The sequence below is a fragment of the Drosophila takahashii genome, chromosome 3R (genome assembly GCF_030179915.1).
Source record: "Drosophila takahashii strain IR98-3 E-12201 chromosome 3R, DtakHiC1v2, whole genome shotgun sequence".
Lineage (NCBI taxonomy): Eukaryota > Metazoa > Arthropoda > Insecta > Diptera > Drosophilidae > Drosophila > Drosophila takahashii.
Genome location: NC_091681.1, coordinates 13,331,543 through 13,356,749, shown reverse-complemented (window position 1 = coordinate 13,356,749; position 25,207 = coordinate 13,331,543). Strand labels below are relative to the sequence as shown.

The following is a 25,207-nucleotide window of genomic DNA, read 5'->3' as shown; positions in this document are numbered from 1 at the left end:
CTCCTCTCTCTCTGTTTTTGGGGCCAGAAATCAATAATCGATAGTGAAGCGGAGATGCCAAAAAACGGCAAAGAGCCAAAAGGCAGCTGCAATCGGCCAAAATGCAACGCCAGAAAATGCAAAAGGATAAAATGAGAGAGATAGAGAGAGGGAGAGTGGGTGAGTGAGTGGAAGAGAGAAAGCAACGAAGGGGATGCTGTGTTGTTTTTGGGGTTGGGGGAAATCTGAGCACATTTACAGCTAGCATCCGTTTCGAGTGAGTTTTCGCTCGCTCTCTCCTGCTCTCCGTGTAACGGCGGCTCTCCGCTCCCCCGCCTTTGTGTGTTGTTGCAGTTCTGCCATTTGTTTCTGCTTTGCTTTGCAATTGAGAAGATTTGAGTGGACCCGCTTTGAGTTCTTTTTTGGCGAGTGCACTACGAGGAGCAGATTTTTAGCTATTAGAAGAGCCCGTTGAGCACGAGTTTAGTCAGTTGTTCTCCGAGTCCCGAAAACGAAAGTCGCCAGCACCAACAGGCAGAGCTCCTGACAACAACAGAACTCACAAACTCCAAAGGACGAAACGTAGCTGCCATCAAAACAAATATTGCCCCCAAATACAAAAAAAAAGAAAACTCCGTGTTCGTGCTTAAAAGAAATAAAGAAATAAATCAAGTAAAAAGTAGTCACCCAACAATCTCATTTTTTGTGGCCAACGACGGTTTTCCGCACATGCGCGAATTCCGCGAAAAAGAAAGCATAAAAGCAAGCTAAAAAGCGAGGCCCAAAAAATAGACAAAAACGAAGAGCAAGGAGCCCCCACATCGCCGCTCCCCCTCGCACGCACGGTGCGTTGTGTTGGTTTAACGGTAACGGTAACCGTGTGCCGCGGTCAAGCGAGAGAAAACGAGAGAGAGAGTGAGGCCGCGAGCTGGGAAAAAACTTCCGTGCTCCCGGTTCCCGTTTCCCAATTCTCCCGGAGAATTCCTCTGGAGCGTCCCCAAGGTAAGTAAATGGGGTTTACCATCCAATATATCCTAGTTCTCCACTGCATTTGACCTCGAATAAATCCTAAAAAACACATGCAGGTGGAAATCGCGAAAAGCTTACCACGGATAAACAAATAAACAAGTTTTGCAAATCGCTTTTGCGGGGGCAAATGGCAAATTGTTGAGGTATTCAGGAATATACACAGTTTTCTAGAGATTTTACGTTCTAAAATGATTAATAGTTTTTCGAAATTCATTAGAACACATTTTAAATCTATATTTAAAACTTGGATTAAAAAACATGGTTACTTAACAAAAGTTAAATTCCTTGAACCTAAAAGCGAAAGTAAACATTTAATTATTTCATTAAATCCCGATGAAGAATTAAGCTTCATCTGTCATCCCAAGTCCCCAACTTTCTTCGTATTCTTGTACTTCTGCCTTTCCTTGTTGTTTGTGGTCGAGTGCTTCTTTTTCTATCTAACCTTAGAAACACAAACACACACACACACCGAGTGCTAAATCATTTGCTAAAAATGCAAACGGCAAAAATTCTAAAACAATATTTTAAAATCTGTCTGGCTTTTGGCCGATCTTTGGGTGAACTTGTTTTTTGCCCGCGCTGTCTGTTTTTGCCCAGAACTGCAGCGCATATCCCCACAGAATCCCCCCAGACCCCGCCTCTGGCCACGCCCCCCTCTACGCCTGACAGCTAATTTTATTTGTTTACATGTCGACTTTCATGTTGTTTTTTTTTCGCCTTCCTGCCTCCCAGCCCCCCGTCAATTTTTAGCATTTCTTTTCGCTCTTCATTCGGCAAATGCATTTTCGACTTTTCTTTTTTAATAATTTAAATTTAGACATCGAACTATAATTCAAAGTCAACGTGGCAATTTTTTAATGGCAAATAGTTTGGCACTTGCCAAAATGCATTTCAAATATAATGAATATGTGAGGCGGCCTTTGGCGGGGCTTTTTTAGGACCCACCATCATCATCATCACAAGATCTCTTGCATAGACAGTCGGCGGAATTGATTGTCAGCCGACAGTTTTAATGTTTTCTGACAAAAAGAACCGAGCACAAATCAAACAAATGGGGCTTTGTTAGGCGCATAAAAATAAATGTACACATATTATACGGGATATATTTATAAACCCCGAATGACATTGAATCACTTCAGCAGCAGCAGCAGCAGTGCAGTTTTCCCTAAGCGAGTGAGGCTCCAAAAAATTGCATTTTACCAGGCACAACAACAAGTTGTTCTAAGCCAACAACAATATATGCAGGCTATATGGTACCATAGATATAGCTACCATATATACACGTTTATTTTCTGGCATATCCTGCTCTTGGCTTGCTTTTTGTACGGATTTTTCAACAAAAACATTTTTTGTGGCGCATTTTCTGCGTTTGCGAATTTTTCCATTTTTGCCATTTTCATGATATTTTTAGAGGGGTAAAAAGGGGGCGGGTGGTGTTTGGGGTGGGGGACCAAAAACGACTAGCACATGTTTAGTTTACTTTTGCAGTTTCGGTTGCCTGGCTGCACTCGATGTGGCCACCCCCCTCCCCTGCTTCCCCTGCTCCCCTTTTCCCCACGCCCCTGCCCGGCGTAATATTAATTTTACACTTGGCCTTTAGTTTGGCTTTGTTGCTGTTGTTGGGCATGGCACAAAAAAGCCTTTTGCCAGACGAAAGGCAAAAATTCTCTTTGTTTCTTTCATGCACACACATACACTCGCACAGCAATTAATTTTGGCTTTTCTTTAAAAATATCCACAATAGCGAAATTAAATAAATATGCTAAGCTTTATTTTGTGTGCACTTTCTGTTTCCTGAACCATCAATTATGCCTAAGTATTGTAGATATTTTAGCTGCCAGATAGCACAACCCCAACCCCTAATAATATACCACACACCCCACTCCCCCCTCGCGATTTGCGTTTTTAATAATATTTACTTAAAAGCACAAACAATTACCCAAAAATGCAGCAACTGCACAATTTTTCGGCGTGAAATTGGAAATTGAGAAATTCAAAAAATAGGCAAATGCAGCAGAACAAAAAATTTTAATGCGAGAATTATTTGTAGAACTACGCAAATCAAAGTGAAATGTCTAGCGGAAAATTGCAGGCCAGGAAAACGTTTTTGTTTCGAAAATATTCAAATGGGTATTTCTGAAAGCAGCAGAATTATATAAAAAGTTAAGTGGAAAATAGGTTTAGAGTGTGAAATAATTTTTTAATGAGTTTTTGAAGAAAATAGGTATTGTCTTTCTTATATTTCACTTATAAAATAATGAAATAATTAAAGAATAATCCATGGAATTGCATATACTTTAGTCAGCCTGGCCATTTGTTTGGCCCAAAGAGATTCCCCGCAGGTGTAAGCGGCTGTGATCCGTTAATTTAGTTAAATCCCGCAATCCTTTTTGCTTTTTATTAGTAAGCATGAAACAGCCTCCTTTGTTGCCTACTCCTGCTGTCGAGCCGGACTCAACTTAATCCCCATAGAAAACCGAGGGAAAATTCGCAGTTCGCTGCTAAGCTGGCCATCCGCTAAGCTCCCGGATCATCCAAATCCAAGTGCGCGTAATTTTTTGTTTTGTCCCGCACCAATTTCTGCTCTAATCCAGAATGGATCAAGCGATCCGCGCTCCGTGATCCCCGATCCTCGCGATTTCCATATCGACGACCTGTACCTGACTTCCCGTCACCTTTCGCCCATCTAATCCCTTGACGCGTGCGCCCGTCTACCTGAGTCGCATAAAAGCCAATGCCCGTTGCAATTGCTCAGTCAGTCACGAGTTTGTTAGCACAGCGACAACATCACCATCATCACAGCGAAAATCCTTAACGAAAATCCCGAAAAATTTGGAATACACTTTGATACAATCGAACACACAGAGCGGCCACGAAACGGTAGGATATTTCTCCATTTTGTTCAGAAATCACTCAAATCCCATTCTTGGGGGTGGGTGGCCAGCCACCCCTGGCGTGCCATTCGTAGGGGTGGTGCCGCAAAACGCAAAAAAAAAAGAAAAAGAAACGAGGAAAAATCAAATGAAAAACAAGCGGAAAAAAGGAGAACAAAAAAACACGACGCAGGCGCACTGATTGAAAAGCCCCACTAACCCCACTCTCTCTCTTTTCTTTCCCATTACAGCCGTCTAGAGCCGCCAAGATGCAGAACTGGGAGACGACAGCCACGACCAACTACGAGCAGCACAACGCCTGGTACAGCAGCATGTTTGCGGCCAATATCAAACAGGAGCCGGGTCACCATCTCGATGGAAACAGCGTGGCCAGCAGTCCACGCCAGTCACCCATACCCTCGACCAATCACCTGGAGCAGTTCCTCAAGCAGCAGCAGCAACACCAGCAGCAGCAGCCCATGGATACTCTTTGCGCCATGACCCCTTCGCCCAGTCAAAACGATCAGAACAGCCTGCAGCACTACGATGCCAGCCTGCAGCAACAGTTGCTGCAGCAGCAGCAATACCAGCAGCATTTCCAGGCAGCCCAGCAGCAGCATCACCATCACCACCATCTGATGGGTGGCTTTAATCCACTGACGCCGCCTGGTCTGCCCAATCCCATGCAGCACTTCTATGGCGGAAACCTGCGACCCAGTCCCCAGCCCACGCCCACATCCGTCGCGGCTCCCGTTGCCGTTGCAACCAGCAACAACAGCGAGAAATTGCAGGCTCTCACACCGCCCATGGATGTCACACCGCCCAAGTCGCCGGCCAAGTCGAGCCAATCGAATCTGGAGCCGGAGAAGGAGCACGACCAGATGTCCAACTCCAGCGAGGACATGAAGTACATGGCCGAGTCCGAGGACGACGATACGAACATCCGCATGCCCATCTACAATTCGCACGGCAAGATGAAGAACTACAAGTGCAAGACCTGCGGCGTGGTGGCCATCACCAAGGTGGACTTCTGGGCCCACACCCGCACCCACATGAAGCCGGACAAGATCCTGCAGTGCCCCAAGTGCCCCTTCGTCACCGAGTTCAAGCACCATCTGGAGTACCACATCCGCAAGCACAAGAACCAAAAGCCCTTCCAGTGCGACAAATGCAGCTACACGTGTGTGAATAAGTCCATGCTGAATTCGCACCGCAAGTCGCACAGCTCGGTGTATCAGTACCGTTGCGCGGACTGCGACTATGCCACCAAGTACTGCCACAGCTTCAAGCTGCATCTGCGCAAGTATGGCCACAAGCCCGGCATGGTTTTGGATGAGGACGGCACCCCGAATCCCTCGCTGGTCATCGATGTCTATGGCACGCGTCGTGGTCCGAAGAGCAAGACGGGTGGACCCATTGCGAGCGGCGGCAGTGGAAGCGGCAGCCGCAAGCCCAATGTGGCAGCTGTGGCCCCCCAGCAGCAGCAGCAATCTCAGCCAGCTACCTCCCAGCTGAGCGCCGCCCTGCAGGGATTCCCGATTCCCGTTCAGAGCAACTCGGCGCCCATCTCGGCGGCATCTCCGGTGCTCCCGCTGCCCGCCTCACCGGCCAAGAGCGTGGCCAGCGTGGATCAGACCCCCAGCCTGCCCAGCCCGGCCAATCTCCTGCCTCCGCTGGCCAGCCTGCTGCAGCAGAACCGCAACATGGCCTTCTTCCCCTACTGGAACCTCAACCTCCAGATGCTGGCCGCCCAGCAGCAGGCCGCTGTTTTGGCCCAGTTGTCGCCGCGAATGCGGGAGCAGCTGCAGCAGCAGAACCAGCAGCCCAGCGACAACGAGGAGGAGGAGCAGGACGACGAGTACGAGCGCAAGTCGGTGGACTCGGCCATGGATCTCTCGCAGGGAACGCCGGTGAAGGAGGAGGAGCAGCAGCAGCAGCAGCAGCCGCTGGCCATGAACCTCAAGGTGGAGGAGGAGGCCACGCCGCTGATGAGCAGCTCGACTGCCTCGCGGCGCAAGGGACGCGTCCTCAAGCTGGACACCCTGCTGCAGCTGCGATCGGAGGCCGGCATGACCTCGCCGGAGCAACTGAAGGTGCCCGGCAGCAGCCAGATGCCCACTGCATCCTCGCCCATTGCCGGGCGCAAGCCGATGCCCGAGGAGCACTGCTCCGGCACCAGTTCGGCGGATGAGTCCATGGAGACGGCCCATGTGCCGCAGGCCAATACCAGTGCCAGCTCCACGGCCTCCAGCTCGGGCAACAGCTCGAATGCCAGCAGCAGCAGCAACAGCAACAGCCACGGCAACAACAGCAGCAGCAACTCCAGCAGCAACGGAACCTCGAACTCAGCGGCGACGGCAGCTCCTCCCTCCGGAACTCCGGCGGCGGCGGGGGCCATCTACGAGTGCAAGTACTGTGATATCTTCTTCAAGGACGCCGTGCTATACACCATCCACATGGGCTACCACAGCTGCGACGACGTGTTCAAGTGCAACATGTGCGGCGAGAAGTGCGATGGACCCGTCGGTCTCTTCGTTCACATGGCCCGGAATGCTCACTCCTAAGTCCCCCACACACACCTTGTTATTATTATTTATCACTTTAATCGTTGTCCAGAATTGTATATATTCGTAGCCTAAGTTTTCCAAACACACACTATTTTGTTGTCGAAAATTGTACATAAGCCAATTAAGCCGCTAATTCTAGACCTAAGTTTATATATCTATCCTAACTGTATCGAACTGTAGCCACCTCTTTCTATCTGTCTCTCTATACTCTCTCTTGTATTTTCGAAATCGACTAAAAACCCTGAAAACGGTTTAAAAAATTATCATAAATGCATGGAGAAACGTAAGCCTAAGTTAAAGCTAATTTGTAAGTTGAGTCAAGCGAAAAAACCAAACAAACAAAACCAACAGTCCAAAGTCAAATTAATAAAATATAGTTTATAACATATACATAAATGAGTATGTTTTATTAAAATAACCATTAGTCTTATTTAACCTATGTATACACACAACACTCAATTCGTTCTCTGATATTCTCTCAGTATTTTGTTAGTTGAAAGTCGAAAGCGAAATCAAATTAAATAAATACAATTTATTCAATATAATTTCACAAGTTTATCTTTTTATTTTGCAACCTTTGGCACTAATGACAATATTTTCGATGCAACTGAAACTGACGAAAGAAGAAGTACAAATTTAGAGATTTTTAAAGAGTAGCCAAGATGCACGCAATCTGAGCAACGGATCAAAATTAGTATTTACCCCTTACAATCTAAGCCGAAGTCTTAAATCGAATTTCGCGCCCAGTGTAATCCCTAAATAAATCCTTTTTAAGCTAATTAAAAATAATTTATTAAGATAGGTCCACGAAATGTTTTTATGTATTAACATAATAAAAATTAAGATATTATTAAATATTTGAAGTTTTTTGAAATGGTCGGGTTGATTTCTAATTTATTTTGGGTATTTGCTAAAGTGTTAATAAAGTAAATAAACTCCATATTTCATATATGCTTTATTAAGTTTCTTAATCCTGAACCCTTATTCTTGTGTTCCCGGGGATTCTTTCATCTTGGACCACTTAAAACTCTTAACAAGTAACCCTACCTTAATTTCTTATAGACCCAAACCCAACCATATGTCCGAGAACTGACCAAAGGAACTGTCAACACGCGATCTCTGCCATATGATTTATCGAAGTTGATGTTACTGAAAAAAGATACTTCTTTTTCAACGAAGAACTGCTCCATCATGTGCTAAATACCCAAGTTGTTTAAATGAAAAGGAAAAACATACAATAAAAATTTGTGTGCGGGCGCAACCAACAAATTGGACAATCTCCCTCTCACTTTAGATTTCTATATTTCTATGCCCAGAATTTTGATGGATTATTGACGTTTTGCGTGAAAACGCACAATTCGCATTGCATATAAGAGGGGAATTATATAATAATGAAAAACTCATGAGCACGCGTTGGAGAAGTCGGGGGAGTGGCAGGAAGATGACGCAGCAAGGCGTCTCCTTCAGGGATCGGGGATCACTTGGGATCGATCTTCGAAATTTTGGGGTTGGCGCGCATGCGTCGAACGCACTTCAGCCAAATGGCGCGTGCTTGGAGGGAAATTCTATTCTCCCAGTTTTTGGTTCTTGAGTGGAAACTCTGTTTCATTAAAAATAGTTTTCCCCGCGCTGCTTCTGATTGGTGGTTGAATATATGTACGTATATGTTTAAAGAATGCACTTCCCTTTTCTATTATTTCCATGTAGATTTTGTTTAAATGCCGTTTTTCCTCATTAAAATTTTTCAATTTCCCCAATAATTGATATTTATGGCTGAAATTAATTAATTTCAAGGGTGAATGCAGGGTCAAGATGATGATTTAAAGACCCTGATCTTATCGCAAATTAGATTTTGCATATCCCTTTAGATTAAAGCCAAAGACAGGATCTAAGGATCTGCAGATCCTTGCTCATTTGAGCGAAGTTAAGTTGGCAATTTGGCCTTTGTACTGGATGAACTCTTGGCTTGTGGCCGCCGCAAGCGAAAGATGTTTATCAAGGGAGTCCCAACCAACCTCATTGTCCTCATCTGAGCTAACGATCCCAGGTTTCTGGTTTTGTTCCCTGCTTCTTATCTCAGCTTGTGGCTTTATAGCATCTTTTTTTCTTCCTGTTGCCGTCCATTGTTTGCGGAATAGACAAAAAAGCCGGAGAACAGGAGAATCCTGGCCACTTTGTAACCTGGGAGTTCTTCAAATAGTTCAATTGCCCGTCTGTTGACCATTTGAAAGGTGTAATTTTGGTCCTGTTAGGGTCTTCTCTTATGTCTTTGATGCAGCTGTTTTTGCTCTCCTCCCTTCCCAGCCATTGACTCACCTTTGACTCCCCCAGCTCTGATTGATCAGCAGGACACGCGTATGGCACACTTTCACAATACATATTTTGGGCTTTTACCAGGGCCCCGTCTCAATCGTCAGTTATTAACCCAACCAAAGTCTACAAAATAATTATATTGCACTTTGAACAACCAAAGAAGCTTTAATTTAACTACTTTTATATTTTTAAAATTTATTTGAAATTTAAGTTAAAATGTAAACGTATTCATAAAATTAGAAAATATTTTAAAATATATTACAAAATATTCTGATCATATTTTTTTACCCAACTTTATTATTATTGAAAAAAACCCAGTTTAACTTTGAAAAAAATAATTATAAAACTCATGTCAAATGCAGAATATCAAATTTGACTCATAAGCATAGGCTACAGATTTTATGACTAAAATTGGTAAGAATGGGATTATGAAATAAACTCAAATATTGTATTTCGTAAAAGAGTATTCCTTCACCTTACTTTTTTAAAAAATTTTAATTTTTTTACCACAGTGTACCTATAAATAATAACGGCTTGGGCATTTGTATATCCCACAGGGCTGAACAACGCCATAAATAGGGTATTTATGTTTAACCACCACCCCGGCTTCGCCATTTTGGGATGGGTTGTATTCCGGATTTGGTGTGGGTTACGGATTGAGTTTTGGTGCACAATTCGGTGGCCATTTTTAGATGCGTTGGCACTAAAAATAACAGAAACCCAAAATAGCAAATATTGAAGGGGAAAGGGGTTTACAAGGGTTTTCACTCACCCAAAAATATATATATTACTTAGGGGGTAACATGTTGTGGGTGTTTAGTTGATTAAAACGCGCCCGGGGTGCCAATGGCCACATGCAGGACTCGATGATTAGCAATCCCACCCCGCCAACATCCTTCGACGAGCTGCTGATTGCATCAGTAAAAGGCGGCGCCCACATCCAGAGATCAGCGGCGAATTACCGAAACTCTCCGGCTCCTTTTTTCCACAACTTTACGCATTTTAATTATGAAAATTGCCAGGACCGGGATCAGTCGAAGGGACCCGGATCAAGGGACCTAGCCAGCATCTGTGTGTGGGTTAATTACGAGCGGTGTGCCGATCCTTTCGGCGTCTCAAGCGTGACGTCATGTGCGAGCCACCTTAAGGATTTGTTGAACACCCCGATGATTTATTCCTGTAAACAGTTTTTCCCTGGAATTGAGCCCAGAAGGACAGAGAGGTCATCCCTTTGCCTCGTCCAACAGCTGACCAGTGAGCTCGACCCGCGAGATCGAGGTGGGTGTAGCGAATCCTTAAGTGGCCATCGCCGCCGCTAACAAGGGCTAAGGATGTGTGCTGACCATCTGAGTTTTGGCATTCGGCCAATTTATGTGCCTGCCGGTGAATTACGAGGGTTGGCCTACCAAAAGATCTTCCCAGACGCGTGGTCAGTGTCTTAAAGATACTTGAGAAACGACCTTTTACTTCAGTTGGTCGTATTTACAATTATGTAATTTAAAAAAATCAATTTTATTTATAAGTAATTGGCTAATTGGTCTAAAAAAAGTTGTAATATTTTTTAAACACGATTTAAAATAAAATACAGTGTAAAAGAAATTAACGTACAAACAAACTTCACAAGTATTTCAAAAACATGAACATATAAAGTCAAATTGCATTGTCCCTGAGTTTCTTTTGGGGTTTGATATTTAATTACACTTATTTAGTGTACCTGGAAATTAAAAACCTATCTTTTTTAGTTATTGAGAGAAAGATTTGTTGTTTGTGTCAGACGAAAACAGTCAACGGAAAAAAGACACTCGCAAAAATACATGTTATTGTATGAGCTGAATTATATTGAAAACAAATCTGAAACATAATGTACAATATTTAAAATGAATTTATAAATTGTTACTTATTTGGAATAATAAGTAAAATTAACATACTACATAACATATTTTAAGGAACGTTCTTTGCACTTATTCTTAAAGTCGTATTAATATAAACCTATAACAAATAAAATGTTGTATATAAAAAATAAAGCAAAATGTGAATGTTCGAATATCTTCTGATTTTGGTGCATCTATTGAATGCACAAGCTTAGATGAAAGAGCAAGATTTCCGTTAGTTAAATAATATGTATATTTAAATGGAATTTACATTTAAATCTCCCTCCCCCTCCAGTGCCAACTTAAATATCCATTCAACCGGAATTTTGTATGCCCACCATGATAGTTAATCATCCTAGTCGACAACCATGCCACTCGACCACAAAATTCCAAATGCAATTCAAAGGCAAAAACCGAAACTAATTGCAGCGAATCAGTTGATGAATATGCAAAACTGTAGAAAATTAAAGGCGTGCAGAGGAAAACTATAAGATAATGATGATGTTGATGATGATGGTGGTGGTGGTAAATAGTGAATGGAGATCCATGAAGGATCCCAACCCACCAGATCCCATTGGGAAATAAACAAAGCGGATAACTAAGGAAACTCGCGACAGCAAACAGCGAAAGTAACAAAACAATTTTTACAGTTCGGCAAACAAAATGCGTCCATCGTGTCCACTCCACATGTAAATGGATGGAAAAAAAGAGGAGATATAGGAGAAAAACTCCGACTGGGATGGAAAAAACATCTGCCCCTGATGGCACTTTAGTTAACGAAAAACAACAAAAGGTTAAAACAAGAGAGAACGCTATAGTCGGGTGCCCCGACTATCAGATACCCGTTACTCAGCTAAAAGAAGTGCCATCTCCTTCGCATAAAAACTTTGATCCGCCGTAACTTTTTAACGAATGGTCCGATTTAAAAAATTTCTTCTACATTTCGATAGGTATTGATAATCACCATAAAACTGCATTTTTACTTTTCCGAAATATTGAAATTTTTAAAATCGTATATAAGCGATTGTGGGCGTTAGAGGGGGCGTGGCACCCTTTTGAAACAAACTTGCGCTGCGTAGGAACTCCCTGAATCTGCATGCAAAATGTCAATCTTCTAGCTTTTATAGTTTCCGAGATCACAGCGTTCATACAGACAGACAGACGGACAGACGGACAGACAGACGGACAGACGGACAGACGGACATGGCTAGATCGACTCGGCTAGTGATCCTGATCAAGAATATATATAGTTTATAGGGTCGGAAACGCTTCCTTCTACCTGTTACATACTTTTGCACGAATCTAGTATACCCTTTTACTCTACGAGTAACGGGTATAAATATATGCAAGCGGACTCTGGCTTCCCGATACCCAGTATGCCATCGAATAGCAGCCTCAGTTCCATTCCCACTCCACTCCATCGATAATGTCCAGCATCCGTTATGGCGAGACCGAAAAAAGGAAGTTGACAACATCGTGTGCCTCGGCCTGTGAATGTATTTCTGTATTTTTCTAGTTTTCCATCCGAGTGTGGGGGTTGCACAGATACGAAACGCGTGTCCTGAGAGTCCTCTACCCTCTATCCCATATTTGCACTATAGAAAGTCCAGCCGCTGGATTCGTTTGGTCAGTTTGCTACAAACAATGCCGACTTTGGTGTGGGCCAGTCGATTGAATTCCCCGATTCCGTACTCCTCCAGCAGCCTTTACTTTTTGTTTGCCCTCGGAACACATCCACCAGATGCCCCGTCAAGTCAACAGTGAAATCATAGAAGCCTGGGAGAGGCCGTAATTCGGGAAGGGTAAAATAAAAGATACAATCAGGGGGCATACTTTAATTAAAAGGGATAATATGTAGTTTCCAACATTCACTGCAAAATCGTATTAACTGCCTGACTGACCTAAAGCTATCACTCTATTCAAATTGTAGATCTATGTAGGAAATGTTAGCTGTAACATCATCATCCCCCTAAAAATTGAATATAATTAGACTTTAAGAAAAAAACATAAAAAACAATATTGGTTGACAAAGTCTAATCAACTCCTATACATTGCTTAAAATTCTTTAAAATTGTAAAATAAAACAAGAGAGAACGCTATAGTCGGGTTGGTGTCCCGACTATCTAATACCCGTCACTCAGCTAAAGGGAGTGCGAACGCTGTGTCGGGTTGGTGTCCCGACTAATAATCGTAACTCAGCTAAAGGGAGTGCGAGGGAGATAGATATAGAAATTTTGATTGCGTATAACTTTTTAATGAATAGTCCGATTTAAAAAGTGTCTTCTACATTTCGATAGGTATAAACATACACAACAAAATTGCATTTATACTTATCGGAAATCTTTAAGGATGTGGGCGCAGGACCCATTCTAAAATCGTTAGTGGGCGATTGTGGGCGTTAGAGGGGGCGTGGCGCTCGGCTAAAATAAACTTGCGCTGCGTAGGAAGCCAAAGAATATGTGTGGGAAATCTCAACCTTCTAGCTTTTGTAGTTTCCGAGATCTCAGCGTTGATACAGACAGACAGACGGACAGACAGACGGACAGACGGACAGACGGACAGACGGACATGGCTAGATCGACTCGGCTAGTGACCCTGATCAAGAATATATATACTTTATGGGGTCGGAAACGCTTCCTTCTAGCTGTTACATACTTTTGCACGAATCTAGTATACCCTTTTACTCTACGAGTAACGGGTATAAAAATACATATATAATAGTATATGCTTTCCCATTTCCCCCTTAATAAAAAATAGTAACCCTCCCTAATCGAGCCATCAAAACCAATCAAAACGTAGCCAAAAAGTCAAAGCAACGCCTATTACACAATCCAAATAGAGGAAATTTCACGCAAAAAATGCGATTACCACCAATAAAAATATCGCACAAAAAACACTCCTTAAAAACGATCCAAAAAATCGAAACCCAAACTACCCAAATTGTGATACGGGGTGGGTACGGAAAGCAAACCACCACCACCTTATAGAGGGTTGCAAAAAAAAAACGGAATACGAAAACAAAAATGGAAAAGAACACAGAGAACCATTTGGCAAATAGTTTCAATGGATCGATATTATTCTTTTTTTGAGGGTGAGGGATGAGCTCGACATGTGAATAAAAAACAGGTAAGGTACGGTTTTCCTACTTTTTTTTTTGTAAGAGATACTTTTTTTTAGCAACATGTGTTTGCTTCTTTGAAAAGACTTGGGATTCGGGAATCCTGCACTTTTGGTTTGGGTAAATCGACTTATTGGTCTTTTGTGCTAGGTTCGAAGTGCAAATGTCAGCTGTAGGGATAGAGAAACGGAGTGTAATGTGAGCAATTAGAGGACCCCGAAGATGATGTATCAGTATCAGAAGTATCGGAGGTCTACAGGTGCTAAACGATACTTCAGAAACAAGTTGTCAACGCTTCGATGCGATGCTTGATGGGCGGATATGGGACTCGAGTTTCCGTTGGCTACTATCCACCAAGGAATCAAGTTCTAGCCAGCCCTAAGTCCTCCCTCCTCCCTTTTGGCTTGCGTCCTCGAATAAGGACATCTGGCAATTGCATGATTCACTCTCATTTTCAGCTGCACTCCCCCCCAGAATTTCCCCTTTTCCCTGCAGGTGCTCATCCGACATCCATCAATAATTTCCGATTTGTGCGACAACTATTCGCCCAAAAGTGAAGTGCAGAAATTTCTGCTTCGATTTACCAAGGGTTAACTTGCATTTTTCAGCTGGTCATTGTGGTTGACAAAAAGGGTCCCTCGTTTCGCCTTACTGAAAGAGGGGAACTGATTTCCCCCTTGTTTTTCTCCGGAAAAATTGTAATAATTTTTGCTCTTGCCAAAACGAGGGAGTAACATCTGAATAAAGGTGTTAAAATTTCCGAACCCTTTTTCATTATTTGGTTTTCTTTGGTGGTTACTTTGGGAGTACCAAATGTTGCTAATTGGAACAGCTGCTTTTGATTTCAAAATCAAAAAACATTATTCGGCAGAAATTTATGGAAATAATGAAAAAAATCATTTTATTAAAGATCATAAAGAAATTAAAAGGAAGTTGGTCTATGAATAGAACATGTTGAATTATAGAGTTTATTTCTTACGAAAACACAAAGTTTTTAATCAAAACCCATTGAAGTATCTGTAATAAAAAATTTAGGCATAAGTGTTTTTATTCGTTATATTGTATTTAATACATTTACCTTCTGCTTCCTGTTTGTTAGAATATTTAAATACGTAGGTAATTGTTGACAGCTTTAAATTTCTTCTAATTTTATCTTTATTTTTACACTCTTGCTACTTTATTTTTTAAATAAAGCTTGGTAGTTCTTAATTCCTCTTCATATAAACACGCATAAGCGCAGCGAATTTATCATTTTTAACTTTAATAATTTCATCATTAGTAACTTCTTTTGCAGTTAAGTTTCTAATTTGTTCATCTTTTGTAATTATGAGGTCGTCTTTTTCTTTTATTTGTTTTAAAAGGAGTTCAATTTCCTCTTTATTTTTATCTATAAGGTCATCTTTTATACTGACCAACGACCAAAGAGAACTAATTTGAAGATCTTTGGATTTTACGAGTTCTTTCATCGGTTCTGTAGTTTTCTGTAACAAAACTGGTTCCAAAATGACCAGAGAGTAGATCACGAAAATCAGAAAAATCTTGGAATACATTATGTTCAACAAGTAAATTCAACAACCGTCGATTATGAACTAATCTTTATGAAATAATCGACTTGGTTTTTAGCTTATACAGGCAAATAAAAGTCTACGCATTACGTAAACGCGATAAGAACTGCCGAAGAAACGTGCTTTAAATTTGGGAAAAACTATATTCAATTAAAATATATGATTCTTATCAGGTTAATACATATATTTGTATGAGTTCAGAGCACTTTCTGCTTTTGCTTATATAAAAATGAAATAACTTCGTAGAAATATTTGATTTTTCAGGGAATTTTCCGTAAACTTTTTCTTCTAAAACTCGTCGCCATTTTGAAGTTTTGCCTGGTGAAGAAAACTCACCCCTTTGGTGGCCTCAACCTCCATTTTTTCCCTCTCCTCAGCCACACTTCATAACAGTCTGTTAGTTTTATTTTTAAAAACGTCGCACGCACTCTCCCCAAAATGTTGCCCCCCATCATTGCCTTTCGGTACAATTTACAATTTACAGGGCGTAATAAAAACAAAATAAAATTGAGGCGAGTGCACCCTTGAAAAGTGCTTGAAATGTTTTTATTTATTTTTGGAAATCCCCTAAGCCGAACGCCGTCCCCCCTTTTCCGAGGGGCCTATCATCGTGAAGGGATTAGATGGTCTTCGGGCGTGTGGCACCGCAAGATCTTTGTCATTGAACTTGAAAAAGAGCCGAAGCCGAAGAAACGAGCGCCTGCCAACTGGCGACTCTACCCTTTCAACGCATTTGGGCAATCCGACGTGATCCCAAAAATAAAACCAACGCACTCACCCCATTCGAAACCCTTTTTACCCTTGTATCTTTTTATCACTCGCCTGTTGCATCATCATCACCATCATCATCGGGTTCTACCCTCGTCAAACATCGAGTACGAGCTCTCAAATTAACCACCAATAAAAAGGCAACACTTCATAAAATAAAAAAGAAAGGAAAACAACTTCCGTTTTTTCATTGTTCCCCCTCTTGATCCTGATCCCTCGCCTGTTGCTCCCTCGGATATTTTTTTGGCTGTTCCGTAATCGAGGAGTCGTTAGGTAAACACCCTTAATTTGATTTTTAGCGCCACTTAATGTGAGGGCACTTTTTTTTATCCATACGGTATGCATATGGGGTGAGTTCTTTTTAACATGGCAATTGGGGAGGGTAAAAAATATGCTACAAAAAAGTTGACATGGTAATTGGTGTATCGGATCTACGAAATGAAGCCATTATTATGTAATTGACCTTTATCGGGAATTGGAGGGGAAGGAAGTTTTTTTGTGGGTAAGATTAAATATTTTACAGGGGAGTATTTTTTTTTTTTTCCAGTTATTATTATCGCTTTGGGATAGTGGGATGGTTCTTACAGACCGAGCTAATTTATTTTAATATACTAATTTCTTATAAACGTAGTAGGCCGTTTATAAAAAATTAGTATAATATATGTTTCAAATTATTAGTTTTTTATTTACTTTTAAAAATAAGAATCATTAAAATTTTAAATTAAACAGAGAATTATTAGCTTGTGATTGAACGTTAAATACTATTTATTCTCTCTATTTTATCACGTTTACAATCCCAAAATCCTAAAATTGCAGAACTTAAAATCGAGTACTAGTAATCTTAATAGAATTCCATTTCACTTCGGGGATCAGTAGTAAGCAATTCCTAGATCTACTGGCATATTTCAGCCCCCATCTGCTGCAGGCTGAGCCTTTGTCAGCATAATGAATTCATCACATCAAATGCTGATCCTGGCTGCGATCGCAGGACTCATCGATTGCCGAACAGAGAACAGCCCAACAATTGAAATCCAACGAGCGAACGCAAATGCACAAAATTCAAATGTCATTCAAATAACGGCTGTCGGGACAATGGCCACGCACGCGGTCAGGATCGAAGTGGTATCGTAGGAGTAGGAGTAGGAGTAGTGTATAGTATATCGCCGAAAGGTGGTTGAGGTCCTGTGGAAAGATGACGAGGAGTGGGAGAGGTAACAGCAACGCCTGCATCTCATTTAGGGACTTCAGCAAATCTAACTACCTCTGTTTCTCTCCTTTAAATGCACTTGGAAAAATAATCATTGTATTAGTATTTTACCATTGAAATAAATAAATAAATGATGTAATAAAATCCGCATTAAAAAAACCTTTTTTATATTATTTTATATTTTGTTAAAATTGTTCATCATATTATATTCAATATTACAATATTACAATTTAAACTAATATTTATTTAAGTGCACCGCAATATCCTGGCACAGGATACATGTGCGTATATTGTTATTACTTTCGAGTTCCATCCGGTTTGGCCTCAGCTGACTGACAGCCAGCGGCCGACGGCTACAAAAACAATCCGCTTCGAAACCTCCAGTCAAAGGCGACGATGATGAGGACAAAACCGGACTGCCGGCTGAGGCATCGACTTCCTTTCCGCCGCCAAACCACAACAGATCCGCCCGGTCCATCGTGGTTCATGTTTCTGCCCCGATAAGCGTGACATTTTCGTATTGCCGGCGATCTCAATCTGAGCTCTCTCAATCAGAATTCAGATTTTCCAGTCAACCATACCTCCATTCATCCATTGATAGCAGCTTTGCCATTTCTGAGGCCAATCACACGCTGACGGGATTAAGAGGAGTGCTGTTTTTTATCTGGGCTAATTGGACCGATCCACTCTTTGTCCTCCTAAGCGGACAGCCATGAAATCAGAGTCTGATCATCTGATGGGCCAGCTCTGATTCATGTCTTTCAAGATCCTTTCTTATCTGGCTTTCTTTTTCCAAACGCGTGCAATTGGCGTTAAATTTGAGCTGACATTTAGCTTAAGGACTCGCAGAAAAGTACTTTCTTCTTTGATCTAGGGTTGTATGAACGATAAAAGTCGGCTCTTAGAATTTTTATTTTACTTTATTAATAAGTTCTACATCCTTTACATTTGGTGGAAATATAAAATACTAAATTACATTATTCATAACTAAAATGAAAATATTCAGCTCAGAAAAATCTTACTCTTGCAGCTGTCTAAGGAGTACCCTTTCCTTGGGGCACAACAAATTTCAGCGGCTGAGAAATTAACTAAGAACTACCAGAAATTAGGGCATGACTCCATAACTCGCCAGTCGGGAGCCAGGGGCAGATGTCAAGCTGCTAAAGATCACACTAAGTACAAATATCGCCCAAGGAGCTGAGCTCATTTGAATGAGGTTGAGGGGTCTCTCAGTTCCCGGGAAAGCAAACAAATATTCCGAACCTAAAATCCCAAGGAAGCAGACATAGGAAAATCATTTGTCGGAGAAGGGGAAGGACTCCAAGGGATCAGCAGTGAGTCAAATGCCAGGGTTCCCTTTCGAGAAATCTGAATGTCGCGTGTTGGCGCGTAAGATTTGTGTTTTCCGGGGTCGCCGTCTCGGGAAAATCGGGGTCACACGAGGGGTCGTGGTCGGGGTCGGGGGTCGGGACTCAAGGCATTATAATAGGCTCATTTCCTTGCCTGCTCCTTCGGCTCCTGATTTTCTGAGCGTAATAGCGTAAACATTTAACGGGAGCGTGCGCTGCGCACGCGCAACATTGACTCACCCTGCGACCCGAGTCCTTAGCTCTTGGTCCTTAAAGTCCCTACCCTTCGACCCTAACCTCATCCCGATCCCAATCTTCGCGCCATTGTTTGATTTCCTTGAGGATTTGCGCGTCTTATGATTGATTCAACGTTTTGTAACGACTGTTGTTCCCATGATTTCTACATGCACACGATCATAATCTTGTGGCATTCCCTATGGAGCATGATGAATCTTTTATGCGTTTTCGTGGGTGTAACGTTTGGTTGGAAGATCGGGGATCGGGACTCTCTGTTTGACAAATATTCAATTGATCATTCTACTGAATGAAAAGCGAGCGAAAGCTGAAGCGAATGGAAAGTTATCATTTAATGATGCATTAAAAATTGTCTATAATAATTCAGAAAATGTATAAGAAATAAAAAACTCAAAATGATAAAGACAGCTAATTTTTTTTAGATTTTTATTATAATATCAATATTTTTTTATTCTAAAACTTAACACGTTAAAACCCATTTAAATAAGAGGAATTAATATTATAAAAAAACATTAAAAAAGTTAATTATTGTTTTTAATATAATAAACTTATTTAACCGCAGAACGCATTTCTACAAAAATAATCAGAACATATAAAAATATAATATTACTCATTGTAACGGAATCTCTTCATGTAGCTGAACATAAATCCTTTTTTGCTGTTAACTCCCATCGGCAACACATGATATCGGATCAACAGCAGCACTACATGATGCATGTGGCACATTTAACACCTCCAATTCATAATGAATGAGTTAAGAGCATCAACAAAGCAGGCACGAACATATAGGCGATGGGCCACTGCACATGGGACCTCGATATGGGTTGCGACTGGGATCTTGGATCTGGGATGCCGTCGGAGGTGCTTGTTCGCCACGCCCGCATTGTCCAGGACATGTGTTAATCAAGGGGCAACCTCAGCAGCGCATAACTCAGTTGCAGATGGACTAATTTTTGTGTAGCTCGGGTAATATACACAGGAGCTGGGGGAGGCTAAATCCTTCACAGCTGCCCGAAGGACTAAAAATAGTCGGAGCAAGGTGCAGGCTGCGTTACAATTTATGTGACACAATTCTCATGTTTGCGCTTAATTTTCATTTAATTTTTATGGGCGCCAAAAGATGTCAGACGGCTGCTGCTTGGATATGGATACTACGAAGGACCCGGCCAATTTTGGTCATTTATCCAGGCAGTATCCTCCAGATTGCAACAAAGAAGGTAACATGAGCTAAAAAACCAATAGAAGTAACAAAATGTGACAGGCAATCGGAAGAAGACAAACAAATGAAGAATCCAGAGAAAAGCGCAATTGTTGCAGGATGACAATTGAATGCAATCCGGAAATGTCCTGCGTGGACAAGGATCGATGGCCATCGCCCAAGTGGATATTTTCTGGTCAACTCAAAAAATGAGCAAAAGAGAAATCTACTCAAAGAGAAGCTCTCTATTTCCCTGGTCTTCTGTTCAAATAAAAATCAACCCCTATTTGGAAGACTCAACTCGATTTCGTTTGAGTTAAGATCGGTTTGTGGGAGATTTTAGCAAACAACTCGGAACAGATTGAGTGAACATCTTTTGAGCCGAGTTTCCCGCAATTTCGAGACCCAAGGATTTTTCCGAATAGGTTCAAACTTGACCTCTAAGACGACCTCAAAGATGCGAAATGGAAGATGAGAGAATCGCGCGCGCGTTGCTCCTTTTGTGCCCACATCCTGCGCATCCTTCGGGTCACCTTCTGACCTTTTCCTTTGGCACCCGCTTGCCCTTTGTCTCTCGCCCGATATCGTTGACAAAAGACCTGGGGCATTGCAATAAATGTGATAAAGATTGTTTTTTGTTTTCTGTGTCTTTCTGTGCAATTGCTTGGACACCGTGCCATAAATTGCCCGTAGACCGGTGATCGCAGATCGCTGACCGTTGATCATCGACTAGCGTTTTGGTTTGCAAGGAAAAAACCTGAATGATGCCTTAATTGTGGGACAGGCAGCTGAAACCGTCGGGTTCCATTGAACTGCCCTGCAATTGTGGGTGTTTAACGCGTGTTTTGCCCTGATCAAAGGTTCGACTTAAGTCGCTAGTTCGGTATCTTACACATGTAATGCTCTAATTTATTGCCGATGTGTGTAGAAATGTCTAAAGCCGTGAAGGAAACCACTTTCCCAAAAGGCTAAAATAGTTTTTATTGACGGATAAGCTTACAAAAATCTTTTCCAATAAAAGTTTTAAAGAGGGGGTGTAGTTTGGGACTATTTTTTTCCTTATGAAACAAAAACATCTCTTAAAAATCGTTAAAAAGATTGAATAAGTACTCAATTATTTCTGTAAGTTGCTAAACTTTTAAACATTTATAAAAACTCATCCCAAAAGCACTCTACATTTTAAGAAACAATTTAATTTGTATACTTTTATGAATTGCTTTATAACTTGAATCTCCCTGTTTGCTGTTTGATGTCTTCTAACTCTTTTATAAAACTTCATTAAAAAGAAAAAAATATATATCGAAAATAAATGGAACAAATGTAATATCTGAATGTACAAACCGCTTAACTTACTTCCATGCCTTATTTTAATATTTAATAAAATATTTTCTGATGTTTAACAGAACTTCGAAACTTCTTAATTTCATCTAAAACCACACCACTATAATTTGTATCTTAGCGAAACAAATAGCTCGTGTCATTTCCAATTATATCTTACTCCATTTATTTGTAATCCGGTATCTTAAACCAGTTATCGGTAGACGTTGAAGATTACAGGTCTAATGAAGACTCAGGCACTTACTATTGGAATTATCCTTTTAGCATTGCTCCTAAATATTGGTGAGTAGGTTTCGAAGATATAAGCGATTAATTCACAAAACTGTTCCCTATTTAGATGGAAAAAGGGTAGAAGTAACTATCGAAACGGTAAGCTTTGAGGATTCGTATCTGTAACCTCGCATGACATTATACAAACTGTATTTTAACGAAGGATTCCCTGCAAAAGACTGATGCACGGTTTACAGATCTACTAAAGGAAATACAATCGACCTTCCAAAGTAGACCCCACAACACAGCGAACAATGAGGAATTCGATAGATATTTCCGAAATATTTTATTTGGCCTGAACTTAACCATTTATGATCTCGGAACTAAAATTGATATCTACACAGACTTCACAGTTTACAATAAAATACGATTGGAACTCGAAAGAGAAATGTTCAAAAAACTACAAGTGGCGGGGAGACTTCTCAATTATAAAAACCTTTTACCAAAGTGTCGTAGATTCTTTTCGAATCAACAAATACAACTCAGAGCTAGCTTCAGTCTATCTAACTTAAGGAAATTGGAAATACTACATGACCCGAGTCCAGATTGTGAAAACGTTGAAATAGAAAAGATTTTCGTTCCACCAACTGCAACTCCTAAGCCCAGAAATCCAGATAAAGAGATTTATGATATATTGCAAAAATATAAGAAACGTCCCTGGGGAAAGCAAAAATATATGGAGTTTGACAAACAAATTTGGAATTTGTTTATGGCCTCCAATAAAAATAGCAAATATCAAAAAATTAAGGCGGTGGACGTTTTCCTGGCATATGACGACGATCGCGCAAAACTGGATAAAAATTTAGCGATTCGAATAGACAACTTTAAGCAAATTATTGCAACTGAACCACATTCTGAGTGCAGAACCGACCTTATACGCTTAAATAGAAAACTATCTCGAGCCATGTTTAGCACCATTGAGGATAAACACACCATCCTTGTTGCTACAAACTATGTGCAATCTTGTCTTTCGAATCACAGGTAAGAGTCCAAAATAATTTTGTTTTACTAACTAAAGTTTTCTATTTTTAACTTAGGTTTGTTTGGTTTGATTCATATAAAAAAACTGATAACCGTGATCTTTAAAAACGACAAAAATGTGCCAAGGATTGCTCTAAGAACTATTTACTATTTACTACTATTTATTTTAAGTAGAAATTAAAGTAATTTATAAAGTTGAATGTTTAATGATAAGTACCCTTTAAACTCTAAATTTTCACTAGTTTTTAAGGATTTAAATTTAACATGAGGACGAGAAAAGGGCCCTTCGTATTTGGTATAAGCTTTTAAAGCGAGACATTAATTACAACCCATTCGTTAATTTACATTCAATTTACATTTAATTCAAATTTATGGAATAATTACAGACTAGTCTACTTTTGATTGCCTTGACTGGCTGACAGTTGCTTTCGAATCCGGGCTTGGGCCTCCACTGGCCAGTTGTTGAGCTCTTCCCGGCCGCATGGCAAGCAAAAGGTGGCTGTGTAGTAAAAACTGCAACCGGGATCCTTGCACACCGTCTTCGAGCAGATGGAGCACTTGGCGCCCAGTGAGATGTAGTATTCCGCTTTTGTCTGCCAACGAGGCGGAGGCGGCTGGAAGGGATCCCGCATCACGTAGTTGTCCTCCGGATACTTAGTCCCCAGGGCAAACGGCGGTTTCCGTCCAAAGTAATGAACCATCTCGTGCATTTCGCAGCCAGAGCAAAGGAAGTCAATGCGTGCTATGCGCTCATCATCTTCCTCGGGATCAGTGGGCTTCTTTTCCTCATCCGGCAGCTCTAGTCGTTTAATTTCCGCTGCCTCATTGTCCAGCACGAAATCGTCATCGACCTCCATTTCTCTGATTCCCTGCAAGACCAACAGAGAAACAAGGAACTGGGCAAACTTTGACGATGACTAGGTTACGTTTACTACACTAATAACAATGCTAAAATAACAGATAGTGGTTCAAATCAGCTCGTGGGTCATTCAGCGAACGCCTGGCGACGCTTGCCGGGCAGATCCTCCGGCCACCATTGCGGTCGATCGACATAGCAGCGCTCGCCATCGATCATCAGCTCGGGACGGCCGTTGAGAACCTTCTCGATGCGCAACAGGGCCACGCCATGATTGTAGGCCGACCCAAGGACACGGCCCAGTTTCGCTCCGGCCACGGAGGTGACGTCCTGGCTGGAACCCGCATCGATGGGCGCCGTCAAACGGATGGGCATGAAACGCTTGCGGATCACGCCCGAATGATGGATGCGGGCGGTCAGCTCCTGGCCCACATAGCAGCCCTTCTGGAAGCTCACGCCGTGCAGGTAATCCGCATTGGCTTCGAGGGGAAAGCATTTGCCCGGCGCCAGCTCGGAGCTGCCCTCGCCCACGCCCTGCTTATAGCGCAGCAACTGGTAGTTGTTGTCCGCCGAGGCGGCTGTTGCGATGCCAAATTCGGCGAAACTCTTGGTCAGCTTGGTCCAGTCCATGTCGGTGGGCGCCAGGATGCGAGTGCCCAGGGCGGGCAGCCGCGGATCGGGCGTTACAAACAAATCCGGGTGCGGATTGGGCACAGCCACCGCCGAGTCCTGGAACATCACCCAGGTGGTGTACTCGTCGTCCACGCTGTCCACTTCGATGCGCCGGCGGACGCGGTAGGTGCGCAGGTGGCGGCGGAAGTCCGAGGAAGCCTCGCGATCGCACTCTACCAGGATGGTCTCCGGATTGTTGGTGCGGTACATGATCGTGTCGTATAGCACGCGGCCGGATTTGTTGAGGAAGTGGGCGTACAGGGAGGCAGGACCTCCGGGCGACTGAATCCGGGCCACATCGTTGGTAGCAAGGCCCTGCAGGAAGGGAACCACCTCCGCGCCGTGGATGCGGATGAGCTCCCGGTTGCCCAGCGGCTCCAGGGTGAAGTTACGCTGATTCATGCCCATGGGACGGGCATAGGGAATCCTCATCTGGTGCAGATTACGTATGTACTGCTGCGCCGCGCGCAGTAACCGCGGATTTGAACATCTATTCATGCTGCAAAACGGAGGCGTCGGAAGCCTGCAATTGGTGATCGAAAGGCCAAAGGAAGTCGCTCTTACCTTGTGCCGTAAATCTGACTCAATTTATTTTATCTATCCAGCAGCAGAAACTTAAATTTAGTACACAAAAAAGGAAGTCGGGCAAGGAACTGATATTTTGGCAGCCGGTTCATAACATAGCAAGTTGACAGTTCGCTAGAGATGAGCACTTGATGGGGGTTTGTTTTTTATATTAAAAAAAAATTATTTTATTACCGGTACATTTTAACTTATTGTATTTCTGATTTATTAATATTTATAATATTACAAATTGAAACATGGTAAAGAAATTTGAATTTAAAATATTTAATTTTATGTAAGGTATATTTCCTGGTAATATTTAAAAGTAACATTTCCTTAAAATATTTAATATTTAAATTTTTAAACATCTAATATTCTAAATACATATGTTTTTTAATTAACCGATATATTTAGGTAGACTTGATCACGGCTCC

At 41.9% G+C, this 25,207-nt stretch overlaps 4 protein-coding genes across 4 annotated transcripts; 2 read left to right on the top strand and 2 right to left on the bottom strand.

The window, feature by feature from the left end:
- The first annotated feature begins 484 nt into the window (after positions 1-484).
- On the top strand, positions 485-7,208 carry hb (zinc finger protein hunchback). Its single transcript, XM_017158956.3, has 2 exons — positions 485-981; positions 4,133-7,208. Exon 2 carries the CDS (start codon positions 4,151-4,153, stop codon positions 6,443-6,445), a length of 2,295 nt encoding a protein of 764 aa, XP_017014445.2. The 5' UTR covers positions 485-981; positions 4,133-4,150; the 3' UTR covers positions 6,446-7,208.
- A 14,405-nt stretch (positions 7,209-21,613) lies between these two features.
- On the top strand, positions 21,614-22,948 carry LOC108069079 (uncharacterized). The gene is made up of 4 exons (XM_017159032.3): positions 21,614-21,712; positions 21,768-21,799; positions 21,864-22,681; positions 22,738-22,948. Exons 1-4 carry the CDS (start codon positions 21,655-21,657, stop codon positions 22,784-22,786), a joined length of 957 nt encoding a protein of 318 aa, XP_017014521.3. The 5' UTR covers positions 21,614-21,654; the 3' UTR covers positions 22,787-22,948.
- Positions 22,949-23,021: 73 nt separating this feature from the next.
- Positions 23,022-23,538, bottom strand: LOC108069088 (cysteine-rich DPF motif domain-containing protein 1). The gene has a single exon (XM_017159042.2). It carries the CDS (start codon positions 23,536-23,538, stop codon positions 23,074-23,076), a length of 465 nt encoding a protein of 154 aa, XP_017014531.2. The 3' UTR covers positions 23,022-23,073.
- Positions 23,539-23,587: 49 nt separating this feature from the next.
- LOC108069069 (putative transferase CAF17 homolog, mitochondrial) lies at positions 23,588-24,925 on the bottom strand. Its single transcript, XM_017159022.3, has 2 exons — positions 24,774-24,925; positions 23,588-24,708 (listed from the first exon to the last, which is right to left on the bottom strand). The coding sequence occupies exon 2, from the start codon at positions 24,705-24,707 to the stop codon at positions 23,667-23,669; it is 1,041 nt and encodes a 346-aa protein (XP_017014511.2). The 5' UTR covers position 24,708; positions 24,774-24,925; the 3' UTR covers positions 23,588-23,666.
- Between the last annotated feature and the right edge of the window lie 282 nt (positions 24,926-25,207).

Excerpts from the sequence above, each read along its gene's own strand:
- LOC108069069 (XM_017159022.3), bottom strand. The coding sequence starts at position 24,707 with ATGAATAGATGTTCAAATCCGCGGTTACTGCGCGCGGCGCAGCAGTAC.
- LOC108069088 (XM_017159042.2), bottom strand. The coding sequence starts at position 23,538 with ATGGAGGTCGATGACGATTTCGTGCTGGACAATGAGGCAGCGGAAATT.
- hb (XM_017158956.3), top strand. The coding sequence starts at position 4,151 with ATGCAGAACTGGGAGACGACAGCCACGACCAACTACGAGCAGCACAAC.
- LOC108069079 (XM_017159032.3), top strand. The coding sequence starts at position 21,655 with ATGAAGACTCAGGCACTTACTATTGGAATTATCCTTTTAGCATTGCTC. Across the intron at positions 21,713-21,767 it reads AGCATTGCTCCTAAATATTG|ATGGAAAAAGGGTAGAAGTA; the intron begins GTGAGTAGGTTT and ends TTCCCTATTTAG. Across the intron at positions 22,682-22,737 it reads TCTTGTCTTTCGAATCACAG|GTTTGTTTGGTTTGATTCAT; the intron begins GTAAGAGTCCAA and ends TTTTTAACTTAG.